Source organism: Salmo trutta, chromosome 33 (assembly GCF_901001165.1).
Source record: "Salmo trutta chromosome 33, fSalTru1.1, whole genome shotgun sequence".
NCBI classification, from domain to species: Eukaryota; Metazoa; Chordata; class Actinopteri; order Salmoniformes; family Salmonidae; genus Salmo; species Salmo trutta.
In genome coordinates this window covers 14,517,384-14,537,436 of record NC_042989.1, presented here as the reverse complement: position 1 = coordinate 14,537,436, position 20,053 = coordinate 14,517,384, and the positions used below count along the sequence as shown (strand labels likewise).

Genomic DNA, 20,053 nt, shown 5'->3' with positions numbered 1-20,053 from the left:
ATGCCTTAGCTCTCCCTGCTGTAATCTTTCATAACCTTCCAATGAATCATCACGTGATGTGATAGACGAGAAGGCGCGTGTGTGTGTGTGTGTAAGAGAGGGAGAGGGGAGGGGGGGAAGCTCAGCACATGATCTTGAATAATAGAGACATAGGTGGCTTTGAGGTCATCAGGAATGCAAACACTGCATACCAATACACAAGTCACAACGCCCATGAAACACAAGGCAAAAACACACCAATCCAAGTCCTTCATTTATGCAGTGTCAATTTCTGTCTTTTCTTTGATGCTTTTGATTTGCATGTATGCTCCCCACTGGCTCACCTGTACAGGACAAGGTATTTTACAGTGCCATTCCTGACACCTTTGTCATTGAAGAGTCATATAGGCCTATAGGTTTAAGCTATAAGCGATTGTGATTAAGAAACATGCTCTCCCTACATGATTTATAAGTGACCTCTAAAACATATAGGCTATCCTTATAGGGGATAACTGAAGTGTATCTGTCGCAAGCCATAATGAGACACAAAAAGGTGTGTTGCAAGTCCCGGGTCTCGTTTATTTATAAACCTATACATATCCACATATAAATTGCACTTGAGTGTAAACAAACTGGTCAATGACGACAATACATGAAAGGCTGCCTGGGCCTGAGCCTGGGCCTGAGCCTGGGCCTGAGCCTGGGCCTGAGCCTGAGCCTGGGCCTGAGCCTGGGCCTGGGCCTGGGCCTGGGCCTGGGCCTGAGCCTGGGCCTGAGCCTGGGCTGTAAGTTAAGTTGAGCGCAGACGGAGCAGAGGTAACTGTGGGGCGGAGGAGAAGGTGGAGGAGGGGCCATGGGGATTAGAAGCACTTCCGGTGGACGATGGAGGGGCCGGCCTCGTCATATTCCTGCTTGCTGATCCACATCTGCTGGAAGGTGGAGAGAGAGGCCAGGATGGATCCGCCGATCCACACAGAATACTTCCTCTCAGGGGGAGCGATGATCTACAAACAAGTGATAGTGCCATTGGTTAGTGGCCTAATAGCAAGGTGTTTTATAAAGTGAAAAACAGTTTCTGTTCTTATGTGCATAAAATCTACATAATTGACCATTCTCTCAAATGGGCAAGAAAACAGCTGACTTTGTTACATTTTTGGGTTTAAAAGTTGTGCCCCATAGCACTAAACCGTTTAGGAAATACATTGCAATAGAACATTGAAAATAAAGAACAATCCTAAAACAGCATGTCTAAATCAACATTACCTTAATCTTCATGGTGCTAGGGGCCAAAGCTGTGATCTCCTTCTGCATACGGTCAGCAATTCCAGGGTACATGGTGGTACCACCAGACATAACGTTGTTGGCATACAGGTCCTTACGGATGTCGATGTCACACTTCATGATGCTGTTGTAGGTAGTTTCGTGAATGCCAGCAGATTCCATACCTGTTTACCAAGGACAATGATGTTATCAGTCTTGCCCATCGCTGCAATTCCTCTACGGACTTGGGAGAGGCGTAGGTCGAGAGCCATGTGTCCTCCGAAACACGACCCTGCCAAGCCGCACTGCTTCTTTACACACTGCTCGCTTAACCCGGAAGCCAGCTGCACCAATGTGCCAGAGGAAACACCGTCCAGCTGGCAACCAAAGTCAGCTTGCAGGCGCCAGGTCCGCCACAAGGAGTCACTAGAGTGTGATGGGACAAGGAAATCTCAGCCAGCCAAATCCTCCCCTAACCCAAACAACGCTGGGTCAATTGTGCGCCGCCTCATGGGTCTCCCGGTCACGGCCGGCTGTGACACAGCCTGGGATTGAACCCGGGTCTGTAGTGATGCCTCAATGATGTTATCTTTCCATCTGAGCCAGCTCTCTCTGGAGAAATAGGCTACACTTGTTATGACCTTCAACTGTGAAAATACAGTAGTTGGGCAGTTGACCTCTAGAGCGTTGGCTGTGAACAGGTACTGAAATGGACAGCTCCTCAGCACCAGCTGCAAGCTCTTGTTATGGTAGGTATTTCAACAAGCATTCACAGCTCATGCTTCACATGCTGGGGTTGTATTTCAAAAGCAGCATCAATAAGTTAGTCAGCTAAACCAGAAAACGTTATATTAACACAGAAAGACCTTTGATTTAAATATAATACAGATATGAATGAAAGCTCAAACTGAATATGGGTTTAGTTAAGCCTATCTGGATATCAGGATAATTCATTGATTCTGCTTTGTGAAAATACCCACAGGCATATGCTCTGTTACCCTACGTCACATAGATGACTTAACGAAGTCTAAACTAATCCACAGCAGTCGTATGTGTTACTACACAATGATTATCTCAACTTAAGATAACTGTGTGCAATATATCAACGGCTGGGGAGAACAGTAATACGCACCAATGAAGGAGGGCTGGAAGAGAGTCTCGGGGCAACGGAACCTCTCGTTACCGATGGTGATGACCTGTCCGTCGGGCAGCTCGTAGCTCTTCTCCAGGGAGGAGGAGGAGGCAGCGGTGGCCATCTCATTCTCGAAGTCTAGAGCCACGTAGCACAGCTTCTCCTTGATGTCACGAACTATCTCACGCTCGGCTGTTGGGTTTCAAGTGATGCATTTGATTGTTATTGATAAATATATTTGTGGCATATCATTTTACTTTTATGATTTTACAAAAAAATTTACCCCTTTTTCTCCCCAATTTTGTGGTATCCAACTGGTAGTTGCAGTACTGTCTCATCGCTGCAACTCCCGTACGGACTCGGGAGAGGCGAAGGTCGAGAGCCCAACCAAGCCGTACTGCTTCTTGACACAATGCCCACTTAACCCGGAAGCCTGCCGCACCAATGTATCGGAGGAAACCCCATACATCTGGCGACCGTGTCTGCGGGCACTGAGCCCGGCCCACCACAAGGAGTCGCTAGTGTGCGATGCGACAAGGACATCCCTGCCGGCCAAATCCTCCCTAACCTGGACGACACTGGGCCAATTGTGCGCCGCCCCATGGGTCTCCTGGTCGCGGCCGGCTGCGACAGATCCTGTACTCGAACCCAGAATCTCTAGTGGCGCAGACCACTGCACCACTCGGGAGGCCCCAATGGCTTATCATTTTTGCCAAATATCATGCTTTTTGTCATTCCTCATGCGGTTAATATTGCCCATGTGCGTACCAGTAGTTACGAAAGAGTAGCCACGCTCGGTCAGGATCTTCATGAGGTAGTCGGTGAGGTCGCGACCGGCCAGATCCAGACGCATGATGGCATGGGGCAGAGCATAACCCTCATAGATGGGCACGTTGTGGGTCACGCCATCACCAGAGTCAAGGACAATACCTGAAAAAGTGTGGTGATACATGTTAGCATTGAACCTTTCAGGTGGTCATGGCTGAAGACTACTCATCCATCCATCATACCTGTGGTACGTCCAGATGCGTAAAGGGACAGGACGGCCTGGATGGCCACGTACATGGCGGGGACGTTGAAGGTCTCAAACATGATCTGGGTCATCTTCTCCCTGTTGGCTTTGGGGTTGAGGGGAGCCTCTGTCAGCAGGGTGGGGTGCTCCTCAGGGGCCACACGCAACTCATTGTAGAAGGTGTGATGCCAGATCTTCTCCATGTCGTCCCAGTTGGTGATGATGCCGTGCTCAATGGGGTACTTCAGGGTCAGGATGCCCCTCTTGCTCTGGGCCTCGTCACCAACGTAGGAATCTTTCTGACCCATACCGACCATGACGCCCTGAGAAAACGCAAGGATAGGTCTGAATCAATGTGGCGTATGAGTATGATCGCCTATCAAATGGCCTCTGAGTGGAATTTACACATGGCTCTCCAAGGTTCCGACGTGATGTTGTGATTTTACAGACAATAATAACCTAACCACTTTTTATTGACTCTATTTATTTGGTTTTCACACAGCAGCTTTAGGTGAAGTACTCTACCTGGTGACGTGGGCGACCCACGATGGAGGGGAAGACAGCGCGCGGTGCATCATCTCCGGCGAAGCCAGCCTTCACCAGGCCAGAGCCGTTGTCGCACACCAAAGCCGTAGTCTCCTCGTCGTCGCACATTGTGTCAGCTTTGACTGTAACGGTAGAACTATATGGTCATTTTGCACACGATTTTAAGCTTGGCCTATGTGGCACAATCAATGCACCACGCTCCAATCAACTGAGCTATGAATTATGCATCTACGGCAAACTGAAATGAAAGTATTAATACTAGGCTATATATGGGCATTATATTTTAGAACAATGTTTACTGCAGGTTTGTTAGTTGAATCACATCAGTAGAAATAAGGGGTGGATGCAACTATCATATACTGATTTTACATGATTTACTCTTCAGTCAATCCATTTTATAGAGGACCCTAGTTTAGTAAGTATTTATGGTTGTAATTCAGAAGGTTAATGGTTAGTGACTTTTTGTACAAATGCTTCATGCCAACCAATTTTGACTTATTTTTACTTGTTAATGCAGCTCACATTGTGGTAATTTAGTAGCCTACTACTACACCATCATTTGTTACTTGGCACACCATGTCCCCATCTATTATCCATGGTCTGTATACAATAACCACATGTCAAACGCGGGACAATAACACATGGGCATTGAAAAAGAACAATGTATGCAGCCGAAAAACTTAGAATTAGTGTATGGTGAAAAATCTGTATCTTTGACGCAGTTCCAGTTAGGGGATGCCAGTTGGTTAGTTGCGGACGAGAGCATTCCATTCACAAGCTTTCCAGTCGGGTTAGCATTATTGTAGTCCTCCGAGGTCATTCCAAAACACTTGTAATTTCTCACTCTTGACGCAAGAGGAAGAGCTGATGAAACTAGCGCTACTCACCAGATCAGCACCGTGCGCTAGACCTTGAGGGTAAAACCAGGGGCAAGGAGCTGTGAGGACGCGCCAATTTATACTCTGACAGCGTGCGCTACCTTCTCCTTATTTGGTAGCCCTCGCACCATTGACAAGCGGGTGCCCATTAATGGAACGGTGAGGAGAGGGGAGTCCCGCGCGCGGCATCTTTGCCCGACGCCCATGTAGGGAGGAAGATGAGGGCAGCTAGACAATGCGGGTCAGCCGGACAATAGGCTACAGCAGAGGAGGCTAGTGAGATGAGCTATAGGAGGACAGGCTAATTGTAAAGGCTGGAATGGAATTAATCGAACAGTATCAAACATATGGAAACCACATGTTTGACTCTGTTCCAGGCAGTCCATTCCAGCCATTACAATGAGCCTGACCTCCTATAGCTCCTCCCACCAGCCTCCACTGGGCTACTCACAACTCTGTTTCCAACAGATGTCAAATACCAGGTTAGAATACAAGGACTGACATAAACAGCCTGTCAATTGAAGACTGTGAAGTCATTGATTCCTTATTGTTAAAATGACATCTTAGTTGACATCTTGATGCTGCAAGTTCCCAGAACATTGTTCTATTGATCCTATTCTGTGGGAAATTAAGCAGATTCTAGCATTGGTTGATTGATTATAATGATAACACGTTTAATTCCATGTGGTACATGGATAGGCTACTAGTTCGATTGCACATGGAATTTACAGAGGCACATGGAAAAGGCCAAGAAGCTTGTTATAGGTTACAGTAGTAACCCAGACAATAGACATTAAGATGGGATGAAACAGCAGGCAGCATATGGGGAGACCACTTGTGCCACACAGCTGGCTCCAGCAGCTGTTTTCCATGATTAAGAATAGAAATTCCAAACCCCACCATTCTGGATTCTCTTTAAGCAGAGGGAGAGGTCAGTCATTGAGGCAGTGTGAAGCACCAGCACGAAATTGAAGTTGTGAAATATATGATTCAGTTGAACCTGTTTTCATTGTATAGGCCTACATGGCCTGTCTAATTCATGTCTGTTTCCAAGAAGAAATTGATATTTCAATTGTGGAACTCATACATTTGGGTGATTGGATTTGCATAAATCAATAACCATAACGCATTATTTATTGTTATTGAGTAAATCATTTTCTACAATAGGCATTTTGATTATTATTGATAGCTGTGATATAATGGCTATATGCCAACATGAACTATATCATTTGCATAATTCTGTACTCATTCCGTCTGCAATTTCAATAATGTATTTATATGTAATGGTAGCAAATAAGTTTGGGATGCCTTTGAATTGACAAATTCAAATTCCACATCAGAATAGAAGAAATACGCGTTCCTTTCATGACTACCAGTTTGTGTGTGTTGAACTATTTCATATTTTGTTAAAAGGACAAGACATTACAGATTTCAGATGACACTGCCTGTGCTCTTGAAACAGAGAAAGAACAAGTTGGTCTAAAATAACACTGGCTGAGAGCATTGGAGGGGTCAACCACAAGGAAGAAACACAAAAAGGGCACAACGAGCCATGAATCATATGCTGCTGTCACCCGACCCCAAGCCATAGTCCTCATGTTGTTACTCGTTGTTTTTACATTACATAATGAACGCTAGCCTCGGCCTGCTTTCCTCATCATTCTGCCCCTGTTTTCAAACATTGTTGTCTTGCTATGAACATACGTACCCCTGTTCAGTTTGGCTAAACTGAATTATTATCCTCGTCTGAAAATCCTTTCTGAGTGGAGAAGGGTACGATAGCGCACAACATGTCGGGAGGCAGTGCCAGAGTGAGGGGAAGAGACACGTTGGAAGCTGCTCAAATATTCACATACTGAGATTTCCACATTAGCAGTAGTCATTGAGGCTAAATAAACATGACACTATCATATTTCCTGTGCCACCTCAATCACACACCCTGAAGGAGAAACAAGTTTTTTTGGGGGACTGAAACCACAATCATAGGGGCCAAACTGTCGAGCAAAAGTGAGTCGATTTGATTTCCATTGGGAATGACTAATAATAATAAACAAATGTAAAGGCCCCAATTCACACCCCCGAAGGACATCTTTTGCGTAATGCTTTATATGTCCTTTCACAATAGATTGAGCAAGATTGGTTCCATAAGATGCAACTCACTGTGTTTCAGTTTTTAACAGTTAATCAGAACTGGTTCAATACATATACTATGAAAGCATTTAGTCCTTTCCCACACAACTCTGAACTGAGGACCAACGGGATTGTCTTGGACATGTTTTTGCTTCAGGCCTTCTAACCTGGAGAAGGTACTGGTGCACCATGGCATTAGAGCTGCTATGAACAACACACACCGGATGATTCCAACACATTTTCACATGTGGAAATGAAATCAATGAACGGGTTTAAAAGCACAGATAAGCGGAGCACTGAACAGAGTAAGTAACTGATGAGCATTTGTTACCAAGGTAATATTTGAATAAAATGAATAAATAATGTTTTGATGTTATGTTCTTGGATAGATAGAAAGATAAACAGATCCTCACCCCAAGTGCAGTCCACCAAAACAAACCTATTTATTAAATATGAAAGAACTGGCATGCCTACAACAGCATCCATATTCATCAAGTAAGAGAAAAGCAGGTTGACAAGGAAAAGCTAATCGGGAATAAGACCAAGAATGTATTGTATAATTCTGAACTAATTTCCAGAAAGCGTGTTCAAAGCTCACAGCTTGTCGTGCTTCATACTTTGTAAACATGCACCATCTTTAATTAAAGCTATAGTTTACATACAGTTAATGCTTACATAATGTATGTTCTGCACGTATTATAATTAATCAATGAGGCCCGAGGAGGTGTGGTATATGGCTAATATACGACGGCTAAGGGCTGTTCTTATGCACAACGCAACACGGAGTGCATGGATACATCCCTTAGTGGTGGTATATTGGCCATATACCACAAACCACCAAGGTGCCTTATTGCTATTATAAACTGGTTACCAAAGTAATTAGAAAAAATAAATAAAAAATGGTCATACCCGTGGTACACGGTCTGAAACACCACAGCTTTCAGCCAATCAATATTCAGGGCTCAAACCTCCGGTTATACAGTTGAAGTCGGAAGTTTACATACACTTAGGTTGGAATCATTAAAACTTGTTTTTCAAACACTCCCCAAATGTCTTGTTAACAAACTATAGTTTTGACAAGTCGATTAGGACATTACTTTGTGCATGATATAAATCATTTTTCCAACAATTGTTTACAGACAGATTATTTCACTTATAATCACTATCACAATTCCAGTGGGTCAGAAGTTTACATACAGCAAGTTGACTGTGCCTTTAACCAGCTTGGTAAATTCCAGAGAATTATGTCATGGCTTTAGAAGCTTCTGATAGGCTAATTGACATCATTTGAGTCAATTGTAGGTGTACCTGTGGATGTATTTCGAGGTCTACCTTCAAACTCAGTGCCTCTTTGCTTGACATCATGGGAAAATCCCAAAAAATCTGCCAAAACCTCAGAAAAGAAATTGGAGACCTCCACAAGTCTGGTTAATCCTTGGGAACAATTTCCAAATACCTGAAGGTACCACGTTCATCTGTACAAACAATAGTACGCAAGTATAAACACCATGTGACAACGCAGCCGCCATACCGCTCAGGAAGGAGACGCGTTCTGTCTCCTAGAGATGAACGTACTTTGGTGCAAAAAGTGCCAATAAATCCCAGAACAACAGCAAAGGACCTTGTGAAGATGCTGGAGGAAACAGGTACGGTTCCTATATCGGCATAACCCGAAAGGGCGCTCAGCAAGGAAGAAGCCACTGCTCCAAAACTGCCATAAAAAAGACAGACTACGGTTTGCAACTGCACATGGGGATAAAGATCATACTTTTTGTAGAAATGTCCTCTGGTCTGATGAAACAAAAATAGAACTGTTTGGCCATAATGACCATCGTTATGTTTGGAGGAAAAAGGGGGAAGCTTACAATCCGAAGAACACCATCCCAACCGTGAAGCACGGGGGTGGCAGCATCATATTGTGGGGGTGCTTTGCTGCAAAAAGGACTGGTGCACTTCACAAAATAGATGGCATCATGAGGTAGGAAAATTATGTGGATATATTGAAGCAACATCTCAAGACATCAGTCAGGAAGTTAAAGCTTGGTCGCAAATGGGTCTTCCAAATGGACATTGACCCCAAGCATACTTCCAAAGTTGTGGCAAAATGGCTTAAGGACAACAAAGTCAAGGTATTGGAGTGGCCATCACAAAGCCCTGACCTCAATGCTATAGAAAATTTGTGGGCAGAACTGAAAAACCATGTGCAAGCAAGGAGGCCTATAAACCTGACTCAGTTACACCAGCTCTGTCAGGAGGAATGGGCAAAAATTCACCCAACTTATTGTTGGAAGCTTGTGGAAGGCTACCGGAAACATTTGACCCAAGTTAAACAATTGAAAGGCAATGCTACCAAATACTAATTGAGTGTATGTAAACTTCTGACCCACTGGGAATGTGATGAAAGAAATAAAAGCTGAAATAAATCATTCCTTCTACTATTATTCTGACATATTACATTCTTAAAATAAAGTGGTGATCCTAACTGACCTAAGACAGGGAATGTTTACTAGGATTAAATGTCAGGAATTGTGAAAAACTGAGTTTAAATGTATTTGGCTAAGGTGTATGTAAACTTCCGACTTCAACTGTATAATTCATCAATAAGGCCCGAGGAGGTGTGGTATATGGCTAATATACCACGGCTTAGGGCTATTCTTATGCATGACACAATGGGTTTGTGGTATATGGCCAATATACCACGGCTAAGGGCTGTATCCAGGCATTCCGTATTGTGTCGTGCATAAGAGCCCTTAGCTGTGGTATAAGGCCCCCCTCATGCCTTAATGCTTAATTATTACACATTAATAACACACAGGTTCATAAGATACATTACTCCAGTATAAAGACAACCATCAGCACAAGCAAACCCCATTTGTGATGAGTTTGTGAGCTCCTGTTGGTGCACTGCACAGACACAGGTTAGCATACCACACTCTCCTCTCCCTTTGAGAGGTGGCCAACTTTGACATTCCCTGAGTTAACAGTACAGGAGTATCCCTGTATTTTTTTGTGTGTGAGAGGGTGAAATTACAAAGCAGTATGGGGTTAATTGGATGCTGAGCCACATATATCCTTTCTCTGAGCCACCCAGGTTTCTTCCCAGCGAGGCACGCCGGTCTTTTTCCATCTCCAATCTCACACCCCCCAAAAATATTCACCAGCCCAGCCGAATCTCTTCCCTCTCTCTCCTTTATCTTTCTCTCAGCTTCTCTCTCTTTCTCGCTCTTCCTCCCTCCTTTTTCTCTTCCATCTCCCCTCAGTCTTCCCCTTCCCTATCTTTCTCTCTCCTTTGCTCTCTACCCCGCCTCCTTCTCTCTCGCTTCCTCTCACATGCAGCCTCTCAGCACGACGCTGTCAGCTTGGCTTCCATGCCTAGGCTGCTCCAGCCAACCAAGCCTCATCCCCTGCCAAGACTTCTGGGAGATGGAAAAAAGACAAACTTAAAATCAGGCAGTTTTTGGCAAGTTGTTTTCTGCCCCCAGGACTTTTGGGAGAAAAAAAATCTACCTAACTAGGTCTCATATGGCACTCGCATAAATATTTCACTAAGATTTTGGGAAGCATACATCTTATTTCAAAGGAATTTTTGCAAAGATTAGAACTCCCCATATAAAAAGCATTAGAGAATTATTGTCACAATGTGTATCAGTCAAAAGTGAGAGCGAGAAAATGAGTTTAAATAGTGCTTTGGAAAAAAGACAAATCTTTCATGAATTACATTTGAATAGTTTAATCTACAAATGCATATAGCTCCCCTGGTTTTGGTAATGGCAAAGGCTACACTCAGCAGGAGTGTTTTGGATACATCCTAATAGGGATTTTAAAGTATAACCTGGGCTATTTTTTTGAAATTGATGCATTGTGTCAATCAAAACAAGATGGGGAAGAATTTTAAGGAGACAAAAACTATAAAGGTACTTCATCTATAATAGAGGAATTTACCAATAATTTGTATTACTCATGCCAGCATAACCCACTGTTTCAATTGGACTTTCATAGCTCTGCAATTCATTTAAATGCATCATCCTTCAGTGTGCATTTACTCTTGCTTTTATTCTTGAAGGGGGAATTGTCCATGATGAATGGTTTAAGCATGACGCAGGTTTCGCAAAAGTGAACTTCCTGATAGATGTGCTTGAAAAGTTGGAATGTTCCACTCTCTTTCTCCACTCTGACCTTGTGTTCTCTGTGCATTTCCTTTGAACTGGAGCTATTTTTCAAGTTTCGTCTCTTTCATGTCCCAATTGCATGAGAGCACGAAGAGATGAAAGGATGGCATCTCTGGTGGACCTTTCAATTGCTTGCTGAACTATGGTGCCGGAGTGGGCTTTTTAAACAAAAGTCAAGGTGATGCTGACTTTCACTGAGAGAAGGAACTTCGTCTGTGCTATGAGGAAAGATCCAAATCACATAGTTTGAGAAAAAAATAAAGCTCATTGAAAGGTGACATAAGGTAATCCTTTCTGAGAATTTGAATTCGCCAATAGGCAATTAAAAATGGCAACCTATCATAGTTTAGAGAGGTAATGCTTATTCTTACATGTTATCCCCAGTTACTGAATTCTGCAATTTCTGCATTTCACGTCGAAGGGTCGAAGTTGAACATTTATGATTGCTGATAGACCCATAAATCTCAGCACTTTATTGAGGGAGAGCCTAGAGTATCTGACATTCACAGTGCATCAAAATATGTTACAGGACTTCATCCAGATTTCCATCTGTTCTCATCATCTAACAAGTTCACACCAAAACCTTCCCAATAAGCAAAGAAACGCTGATGAGTTGGCACTATCCTTATTTGGCATACATTTCCAATTACTGCATATGGCCATCTCTACATTATCTTCTCATGTACACTGAGCACACAAAACATTAACACCTGCACTTTCCATGAACTAGACTGACCAGGTGAAAGCTATGATCCCTTATTGATGCCACTTGTTAAATCACCTTCAATTAGTGTAGATGAAGGGGAGGAGACAGGTTAGAGGATGATTTATAAGCCGTGAGACAAGGCTTAGTGTATAGTCAAACAGAGAGAACTGAAACTTCATTTTAAAGTTTGTAGTTAACCCTAAGGTAAGAGAAGTGGACCAGTAGTTGGAATTCCACAATGTACTACCTCATTTCGAGGTGGAGAAATAGAGAGCTTGTAAACTTGAAAAGTGCAATTTAAATCTTCCACTTCAGTCTGAAAATGTTTCTGAGGATTGACAATGCAGAGATATTCCTATGTAAAATATTAGAGACAGGCAGACATTTTATTTTCTGTCTAATGACAATTCGATCAATAAACACTATGCAAGTTCAAAATAATTGTATGACTTTTAGTTTAAATCCATAACTGCTCTACTGCTAAAGTTAAGCTTTAGAACATTCTTATCTGCACTGTGCAGGATGTCATCATGAATTAAAATCAGCAAATTCAGGCTATTAATACAAAGTATCTGTATTTCAAGTTGTAGAATAGACAAACCCCCCCAAAAATATCCACTGTTAATAGCACTTTTATAGAGCGAGCATAATCATTTTGTTAAAAGTTTGGTAAGTGAAGTTTTCCTTGTGTTTTGGCTTTGAACTTATATTAACACCTCAATAACGTGACAAGACGAACAATAACACAATGGCCTTTGGCATGAACAGTAACAGACTCTTCCTCTGTCTGTTTCCACGGTGACAGGACCAAAACCAGCAGTCAGGACCAGGACCGGTCTCAGCACACTGCCTTGCCGTGTTTCATGTTCTGGGCACAGGTCCGACCCAGGTTGGCCCCCTCCAGGAGCAGGTCTGACAGGCGGTCCAGGCCCACACAGGTGGTCAGGGGGGTGATGAGGCCATAGAGCCCCCCGAGTAAGATACTGAGGGGCCAGCCTATGATCAGTAAAATCACCAGCCACACAATGCTCCAGAAACACGACCCGCAACTGGCCATCCTAGTCTGGGACAAAGAGAAGAGGAGAAGGGGAAAAAGATTTACATTTTTCATTCCGTTAGCAAATCAATCATGAATACAAACAATAGGCAACCTGCATCACACAAAGATGGAATTTGCAGAGTTGACAGAAATAAGAAATTGTTAGCCAAACTTGTCTATTGTATTGATTTCTCATAAAAAAAGAATAGGTAAACAGTAATGTTTATATTGCCAGAGCTGTTCCCCTCCCCATGTGATCAGAGATGATTAATATCCCTTCAGATGATTAGATTTGCATAATCCCATCTATACATCACCCATACAAATATCAATGGCTCCCAGACTTCAGATCAGACGCCCAGTGTATCGGGTCCCATCCATGGTGATTCAATCACAGTATATAAACTCTGACACTCCCATCTGTAATTGGAGATGATCAGATTGAATGTGCCGGCCCAGTTGATGTGGATGTACTCGACACTCCCCGCTATCACCACGCTCCCTACCCGCTGGGGTCAACAGTGAGTCTATGCCTTCCCTACAGAAGATTTAGTGGACCTGACACTGCTCAAAGTGGCAGTGAACAGCAAGCGCTAAGGATTCATTTGCAGTCAGTGTATATAACACTCATTGGTCTTTAACTGCAGATGCAAAAAGTATAAACTTAAATTGTATTCAATCCGTGGTCTTATCCAAAAGAAAATCTTCCAAGAGCTCAGTAGCTGAAGTAGGAACTGTCAGACTGACTCGTTCAAAAGCCAACGATCTGATCGATTAGCAAGGCTATTTCAGTTTTATGAGGTATATTGTACACTTTCCTCCCCTCTTCCTTGTCTGTTCTGTGCAATATCCTGTTGTGGCGAGACAGACCGTGTGATGAGATCAGCTGCCCTGGTTAATCTCGAGGTTGTCTCGTGCTTCAGGGAACGCCCTTTACAGTGTATTAAAAACACGAGACAATATTAGCATTCCAAAAACACTACTTTTCCCAGAATCCATTGACTATTTCAACAATTTAGGGTAAGATGGGCAATAAAAGTTGCTTTCATATTTTGAAGCAATATGAAAACATTTAACCATGCCTGAAGAAAAACATGAGAACAGAAAAGTACAGAAATTACAGCATCAAATCATCTCTCTAACAGTTTACTGTCATACCTTTGTGTCTTTTAAATTCACCTTCTACAAAAGACCCTTAAAAGACGTAGAGAAGTGCAGTCACAGTACTTCCTCTGCACACAGACAAATGCATAGCACTGTTATACTGCATGCAGTTAGTGATTGTGACACATCAACCAATAGCAGTTAACGGTTAACAAGTAGAAAGCCATTAAGCTCTGCGCAGTAGAGCTATGTAAAGTCATATTGTGGAGAGTACCTGTGGAGTGAGTATAAAAGACATGTTCACCTTCAGATGTGGGAAGTTTGAGAGTTCTTTGAGAAAGTGTGAGCCTGTTTTTCCTCCTTGCCTGTGGAATGGATATACCCGTCTCAGTTTTGTTCCTGCTTGGAGCTGCCAAAGCCAAGTAAAGTCAGTCTGTATGAGTGGCCTCTTCCTCCCAGTTAACGCTAATTTACTGCAACAAGGTAGGCTCTGCTAGGGGAAACTGAATGCCAGGGACGACAGCTCGAGATAAAGATAATTGGTCATTTGTTTTCTAGAGGGAGGCTATGACACAATGTGTGCATTCATGGATAGGTTGCGCAATAAAACAAATCCTGGTTGTAGGTTTAAAAAGTGTGTTGCACTGCACATGCAGAACCAACGCAGAGAAGAAACTGGGGATTTATGGGACAAGTCTAGTTGTAAGGGAATATTTATTATACAAATAACAATTTAATTAATTAACCCTGTAATTGTTTATGATTTAAACTGTGTACAAAACATTAGGAACACCTTCCTAATATTGAGCACCCCTTTTGCCATCAGAACAGCCTCATTAAATCGGGACATGGACTACAAGGTGTCAAAAGCGTTCCACAGGGATGCTGGCCCTTGTTGACTAATGCTTCCCACATTTGTGTCATGTTGGCTGGATGTCCTTTGGGTGGTGGACCATTCTTGATACACACGGGAAACTGTTGACCGTGAAAGACCCAGCAGCATTGCAGTTCTTGACACACTCAAACCGGTGCCCCTGGCACCAACCACCACACCCCGTTCAAAAGGCACACATTTTTTGTCTTGCCCATTCACTCTCCGAATGGCACACATACACAATCCATGTCTCAAGGCTTAAAAATCCTTTTTTAACCCGTCTCCTCCTCTTCATCTACACTGATTGAAGTAGATTTAACAAGTGACATTAATAAGGGATCATAGCTTTCACCTAGATTCACCTGATCAGTCTGTCATGGAAAGAGCAGGTGTTCCTAATGTTTTGTACACTCAGTGTATAACTGACACATAAGAGAAATCTATTCTAGGCTGACTAGAGTACATCTGCTTTGATGTCGCAGAGGCTTTGAAATCAAACATTAACATTTTTTTGAATGTCTAAACAGCCTTTGAAGATGACACCTGTACACTGAAACAAAACTGTATAATCGTATTACATACATTGCTCTCAATGATAACCATTTCCCTTAATCTAAGCACTACTGGTTCTCTAGCTTGGCTGCGTTCAGGTGTGTTGAATCACCATGACTGTACTGTGACTTGAGCAGCTATGGACGCGATCTCTCCTCTCAGACAGTGGGAGTGTAGCTTGGGGAGAGGGTTACAGGCTAGCCTGACGTATGTAACAGCTAGTTAAGCTCTGGTGCATGATAATGCCTAAATTCCCAGTCTGTGTTTTGAGCCTGCAGGCTGTGGCCTCTTCACCACCAGGGCCAAGGAGGCTAGAAATGGGATTCAGGGCAGGGTAGGCTCTAATCCACCACCAAAATCTCAGTGAACTGTATGCCACTGTGTCCATTTGTTTCCAAATACGGATATGGACACTGATGATTTGAGTGGAGTTGTGAGTGATACAGTATGTCTGATGTACGGGCTTCTCTCCCCCCGTGGCTTCATGTGCACGGTGACTGACCTATAAATCCAGCTTAGCGTCAACTTGTCCAGACGCTATTGGGCGAGCCAATAAGATTGACAGATGACAGTGACGCTGTCTGAGGGCGGGGCAGAATGGGAGTGTGTAGACTGGAAGAGTAACACGACAGGGAGAGTTGAACAAGGCTTAAATAGGATGGCTGGGTGTCTGTAAATGTATGTAGAAAATTAAAAACTCAAGACTGCATTCACATTGAGAATTATTTTACTAAAAAAGTATCGATTACAAAACAGACCATTTCGGAAAATCGAATTAAACATTATCCTCAAGGCTTCTCAAGAGATCTTCACGGCTTCAGTAGAAAAAAAATTCAAAAACAGGATAATCATTTTAGCTCCAAGCTCTTTTCTAAGGGACAGTCCAGTTCTGGCCCCCTCTATGGCAGATAAAGCAGTGCAGAGGCCCACAGAGAGGCCCCACTCTAAGGTGCTTCCGCTTCGTCACTCTCCTCTCCATCACTGTCGCTATCTCGGCCAGGGTGCTCTGGCATTTTGGGGTGCTCCTCTGGCACCTTCTCTGGTGTCTCCTCTGGCACCTTCTCTGTGCCGGCCTCCCCTGAGGGCTCCTGCTCCATCGGTGTCTCTTCCTGGTTCTCCACTTCAACTGGGGTCTCTTCCTGGTTCTCCACTTCAACTGGGGTCTCTTCCTGGTTCTCCACTTCAACTGGGGTCTCTTCCTGCTTCTCCACTTCAACTGGGGTCTCGGCTTGGTCCTCCTCTGCCTGGGTCTGCCGAGGGGGAGGTAGGAGCTTCTGCTGTTGCTGGGCATGGAAGAGAACACAGGGAAAGAGAGGAAGGTGAGGAATGTGGGTGTATGTAAGCAGGGTGTCACCATATCATTCCTACATTTATTAAAATGTTCATATCTTGAATTCATGACAAAATGTCTCAGACACAAGACCCTAACAGATTTTCCATGCTGTACCAAGAAAACAATTTCTATCACTGCTCATCTCATGTCTCACTCTCCCCCCCTCTGTCCTCCTGTCTCTATTGCTTTTGCTCTCATTCCTTCCTTCTCTTGCTCTCTCTGGTTGAGGACAGAATCCATGCACATGCCTTAGGGACAGGTTAGGGAGGGGCACACGTCTCCCTGTTATGTTTGGAAAACAAAAGTTGCCTCTCCACTGCAGCCCTGCCACTTTAGGCGGGGGATAAGAGGGGTGGGGTAGCTTAGCATCACCCGTTATCCCCCTCCTTTATCCACTCCCCACGGTGTCAAACAGAAGAATGCACTGCTCTTTTAATTAAAACTCATTCTGGTTCCCTCATCTAAAATGTTAGGCTCGTGGCCTGTTAAGGCTCGGCATGCAGAACTAAAACAATTCTCTTACATCTGACCTATTTCCACCACTGCATTAAAAAGTTTAACAAGTTACAGACCCTAAAAACAGATGAGGGATAAAGATACTTAAGACCTGGATGAATTACTGTAAGAGGTTGTATTGGAGCAGGTGTGTTTGTGAGAACCAGTATTAACCGGTCTCAGGTGTGGGTAAATAAAATGATAGGTGACATTGGAGGAGCTAGGTGCATCTTTCACTGCTGGACTATTAGCCTGTACTCAGTCTGTACCGCTGGGTGGAGCGAGGTCAGTAGTTACCCGTCTGTCTGTACCGCTGGGTGGAGCGAGGTCAGTAGTTACCCATCTGTCTGTACCGCTGGGTGGAGCGAGGTCAGTAGTTACCCGTCTGTCTGTACCGCTGGGTGGAGCGAGGTCAGTAGTTACCCGTCTGTCTGTACCGCTGGGTGGAGCGAGGTCAGTAGTTACCCGTCTGTCTGTACCGCTGGGTGGAGCGAGGTCAGTAGTTACCCGTCTGTCTGTACCGCTGGGTGGAGCGAGGTCAGTAGTTACCCGTCTGTCTGTACCGCTGGGTGGAGCGAGGTCAGTAGTTACCCGTCTGTCTGTACCGCTGGGTGGAGCGAGGTCAGTAGTTACCCGTCTGTCTGTACCGCTGGGTGGAGCGAGGTCAGTAGTTACCTGTCTGTACTGCTGGGTGGAGCGAGGTCAGTAGTTACCTGTCTGTACTGCTGGGTGGAGTGAGGTCAGTAGTTACCTGTCTGTACTGCTGGGTGGAGTGAGGTCAGTAGTTACCTGTCTGTACTGCTGGGTGGAGTGAGGTCAGTAGTTACCTGTCTGTACCGCTGGGTGGAGTGAGGTCAGTAGTTACCTTTCTGTACCGCTGGGTGTAGTGAGGTCAGTAGTTACCTGTCTGTACCGCTGGGTGGAGTGAGGTCAGTAGTTACCTGTCTGTACCGCTGGGTGTAGTGAGGTCAGTAGTTACCTGTCTGTACTGCTGGGTGGAGTGAGGTCAGTAGTTACCTGTCTGTACCGCTGGGTGTAGTGAGGTCAGTAGTTACCGGTCTGTACTGCTGGGTGTAGTGAGGTCAGTAGTTACCTGTTTGTACTGCTGGGTGGAGTGAGGTCAGTAGTTACCTGTCTGTACTGCTGGGTGCTCTGGATCATGTGTATGTACATGTTGTAGACCAGGTTGGCCATCTCCGGCATGTTCTTGATCACCTGGTCGAGCTGGGATGAACGAGGCTCTCTCTGGAGGAGGGGGAGAGATGGTTTACGGTTTATTCATTTCTCCCTTCAGTCCTCATCAAATCGATTAGTTTAGACCACTTACTATTAATGCGCCTACGGTGTGAGAGTGAGTGAGTGAGTGAGTGAGTGAGTGAGTGAGTGAGTGAGTGAGTGAGAGAGAGAGAGAGAGAGAGAGAGAGAGAGAGAGAGAGAGAGAGAGAGAGAGAGAGAGAGAGAGAGAGAAAGGGAATATGCAAATAGGAAGACAGAGCCTGGTGGGTGAGTTGAATATTCTCTCAGCTGCATTAATGAATTCCCCCTAAACATAAGTACTACTCTGGCATTGCAGCGGTCCACTGGGCTGTGTGTGTGTGTGTGTGGTGGGAGCAGGGAGCTGCCGCATTGCAAAACAAGACTGCCCACTAGGAACAGATGTAAATTCAACGTCTATTCCACATTGATTCAACCAGTGGGCGCGCAGTAAAGTCTGTGGGTGAGTTGCGCTTAACTGTTTCCCCTTAAAACTATTTTACTGCAAGTTAAAGGGAAACAGTTAAGTGCAACTCACCCACAGCATTACAATAACTATACATTAGCCAAATCACGTTTCACTATCATGTCGTCAAGGGCAACTAAGCATAGACAAAGTGAATATTACATGATTTCTCTATGTGCTTTACAACAGGTCCCAGATAGGTGTTATTATATTGTCTAGAATGAGTAAGGCTCAGAGACGGATGGGAAAGACAGTGGAAAGTGGAGTGTCCGGGACGGCACTCTTCTGATAGGTCAAGCTGGGCACATGTGCGCGCCTAGAAGAACTGTCCCCCCCGGGAACTGGAGCTCTTGTGCCAGTGTGTGTGTGTACACCGTCTAGCACTATCCTGGAGGGGGTATGGGTTGGGGTAGACTGGCTTTGCCTGGTGACCTTTGGGGGTTAATAATAGACTGTTTCCCCCCTGTCTGTCACAGTCTACCTTTACCTGAATGGTGTTAACTGACTGGGCCGGTGGGTAAGAGGCTGGATAGAACGAGGGGGGGGGCGATCACTCCATCCATTGAGAATTCAGACAGGCAGGATTAGGCTGCAGTGGGGATGAAGGGGTATGTACTATGCAGGAGCTGGAAAGGGTACTGCATAGAAATGTCTGTGTGTGAGAAAGTGTTTGAGTCCAATTGTTTTGTGTGTAGTTGTGCCTGAGTGTGCATGTGCCTGATAGTGTGTATGAACACATATTCAAGCTTGCATGCTTGCGTGTGTGTATTCGTTTGTCTATGTGTGTGATTGTGTATGTACTCACAGGCTGTCCCTGTGTGTAGTATTCATTGGGTCTGATGTGGAGCTTCATGGGTCTGGCAGTGAGCTGGTTGAAGGCAGGAGTCAGTTCAAAGCAGTTCTGGAACAGACTGACCCGTCCAAAGATGTAGAGGCCAAGTCTGGACCTGGACATGGCTACTACCAACCGTCTCACATCCCTGTGGAGAGAGCGAGGGAGGGAGGGGGGAGAGGAGGAAGGGGGAGTGAGAGAGAAATATTACATTTTAAACCACTTGGCGCATTTAGCCTATAAATCACAAGCTTATACACTATCTACACAGCCATTCCACTCCCAAAGCAAG

The 20,053-nt window shown here is 44.5% G+C and overlaps 2 protein-coding genes and 1 long non-coding RNA gene across 5 annotated transcripts in view; all 3 read right to left on the bottom strand.

Moving 5' to 3' along the window:
- Positions 1-533: 533 nt before the first annotated feature.
- On the bottom strand, positions 534-4,886 carry LOC115172438 (actin, alpha cardiac muscle 1). Its single transcript, XM_029729880.1, has 7 exons — positions 4,817-4,886; positions 3,909-4,051; positions 3,382-3,706; positions 3,140-3,301; positions 2,372-2,563; positions 1,243-1,424; positions 534-983 (listed from the first exon to the last, which is right to left on the bottom strand). Exons 2-7 carry the CDS (start codon positions 4,035-4,037, stop codon positions 840-842), a joined length of 1,134 nt encoding a protein of 377 aa, XP_029585740.1. The 5' UTR covers positions 4,038-4,051; positions 4,817-4,886; the 3' UTR covers positions 534-839.
- Positions 4,887-10,651: 5,765 nt separating this feature from the next.
- LOC115172437 (uncharacterized) lies at positions 10,652-14,791 on the bottom strand. Its single transcript, XR_003871435.1, has 2 exons — positions 14,260-14,791; positions 10,652-12,875 (listed from the first exon to the last, which is right to left on the bottom strand). It is a non-coding gene; the product is annotated as an uncharacterized LOC115172437 (long non-coding RNA).
- Positions 14,792-16,090: 1,299 nt separating this feature from the next.
- Positions 16,091-20,053, bottom strand: part of aqr (aquarius intron-binding spliceosomal factor) — a 58,146-nt gene continuing 54,183 nt past the window's right edge. For 2 of the 3 annotated variants that reach the window (XM_029729878.1, XM_029729877.1), the window contains exons 33-35: positions 19,735-19,909; positions 18,341-18,454; positions 16,091-16,664 (exon numbers count right to left, since the gene is read on the bottom strand). In XM_029729878.1, coding sequence (XP_029585738.1) covers positions 16,326-16,664; positions 18,341-18,454; positions 19,735-19,909 — 628 coding nt within the window. In that variant the 3' untranslated portion in view covers positions 16,091-16,325. The remainder of the gene's footprint in view (positions 16,665-18,340; positions 18,455-19,734; positions 19,910-20,053) is intronic. The other variant, XM_029729879.1, reaches the window with a different exon arrangement.

Bases quoted from the DNA above. Each gene is read 5' to 3' on its own strand.
- LOC115172438 (XM_029729880.1), bottom strand. From the start codon at position 4,037: ATGTGCGACGACGAGGAGACTACGGCTTTGGTGTGCGACAACGGCTCT. The intron at 3,302-3,381 runs GTATGATGGATG...ACACTTTTTCAG, and splicing joins CGCATCTGGACGTACCACAG to GTATTGTCCTTGACTCTGGT. The intron at 1,425-2,371 runs GTGCGTATTACT...CTTGGTAAACAG, and splicing joins CTTCCAGCCCTCCTTCATTG to GTATGGAATCTGCTGGCATT.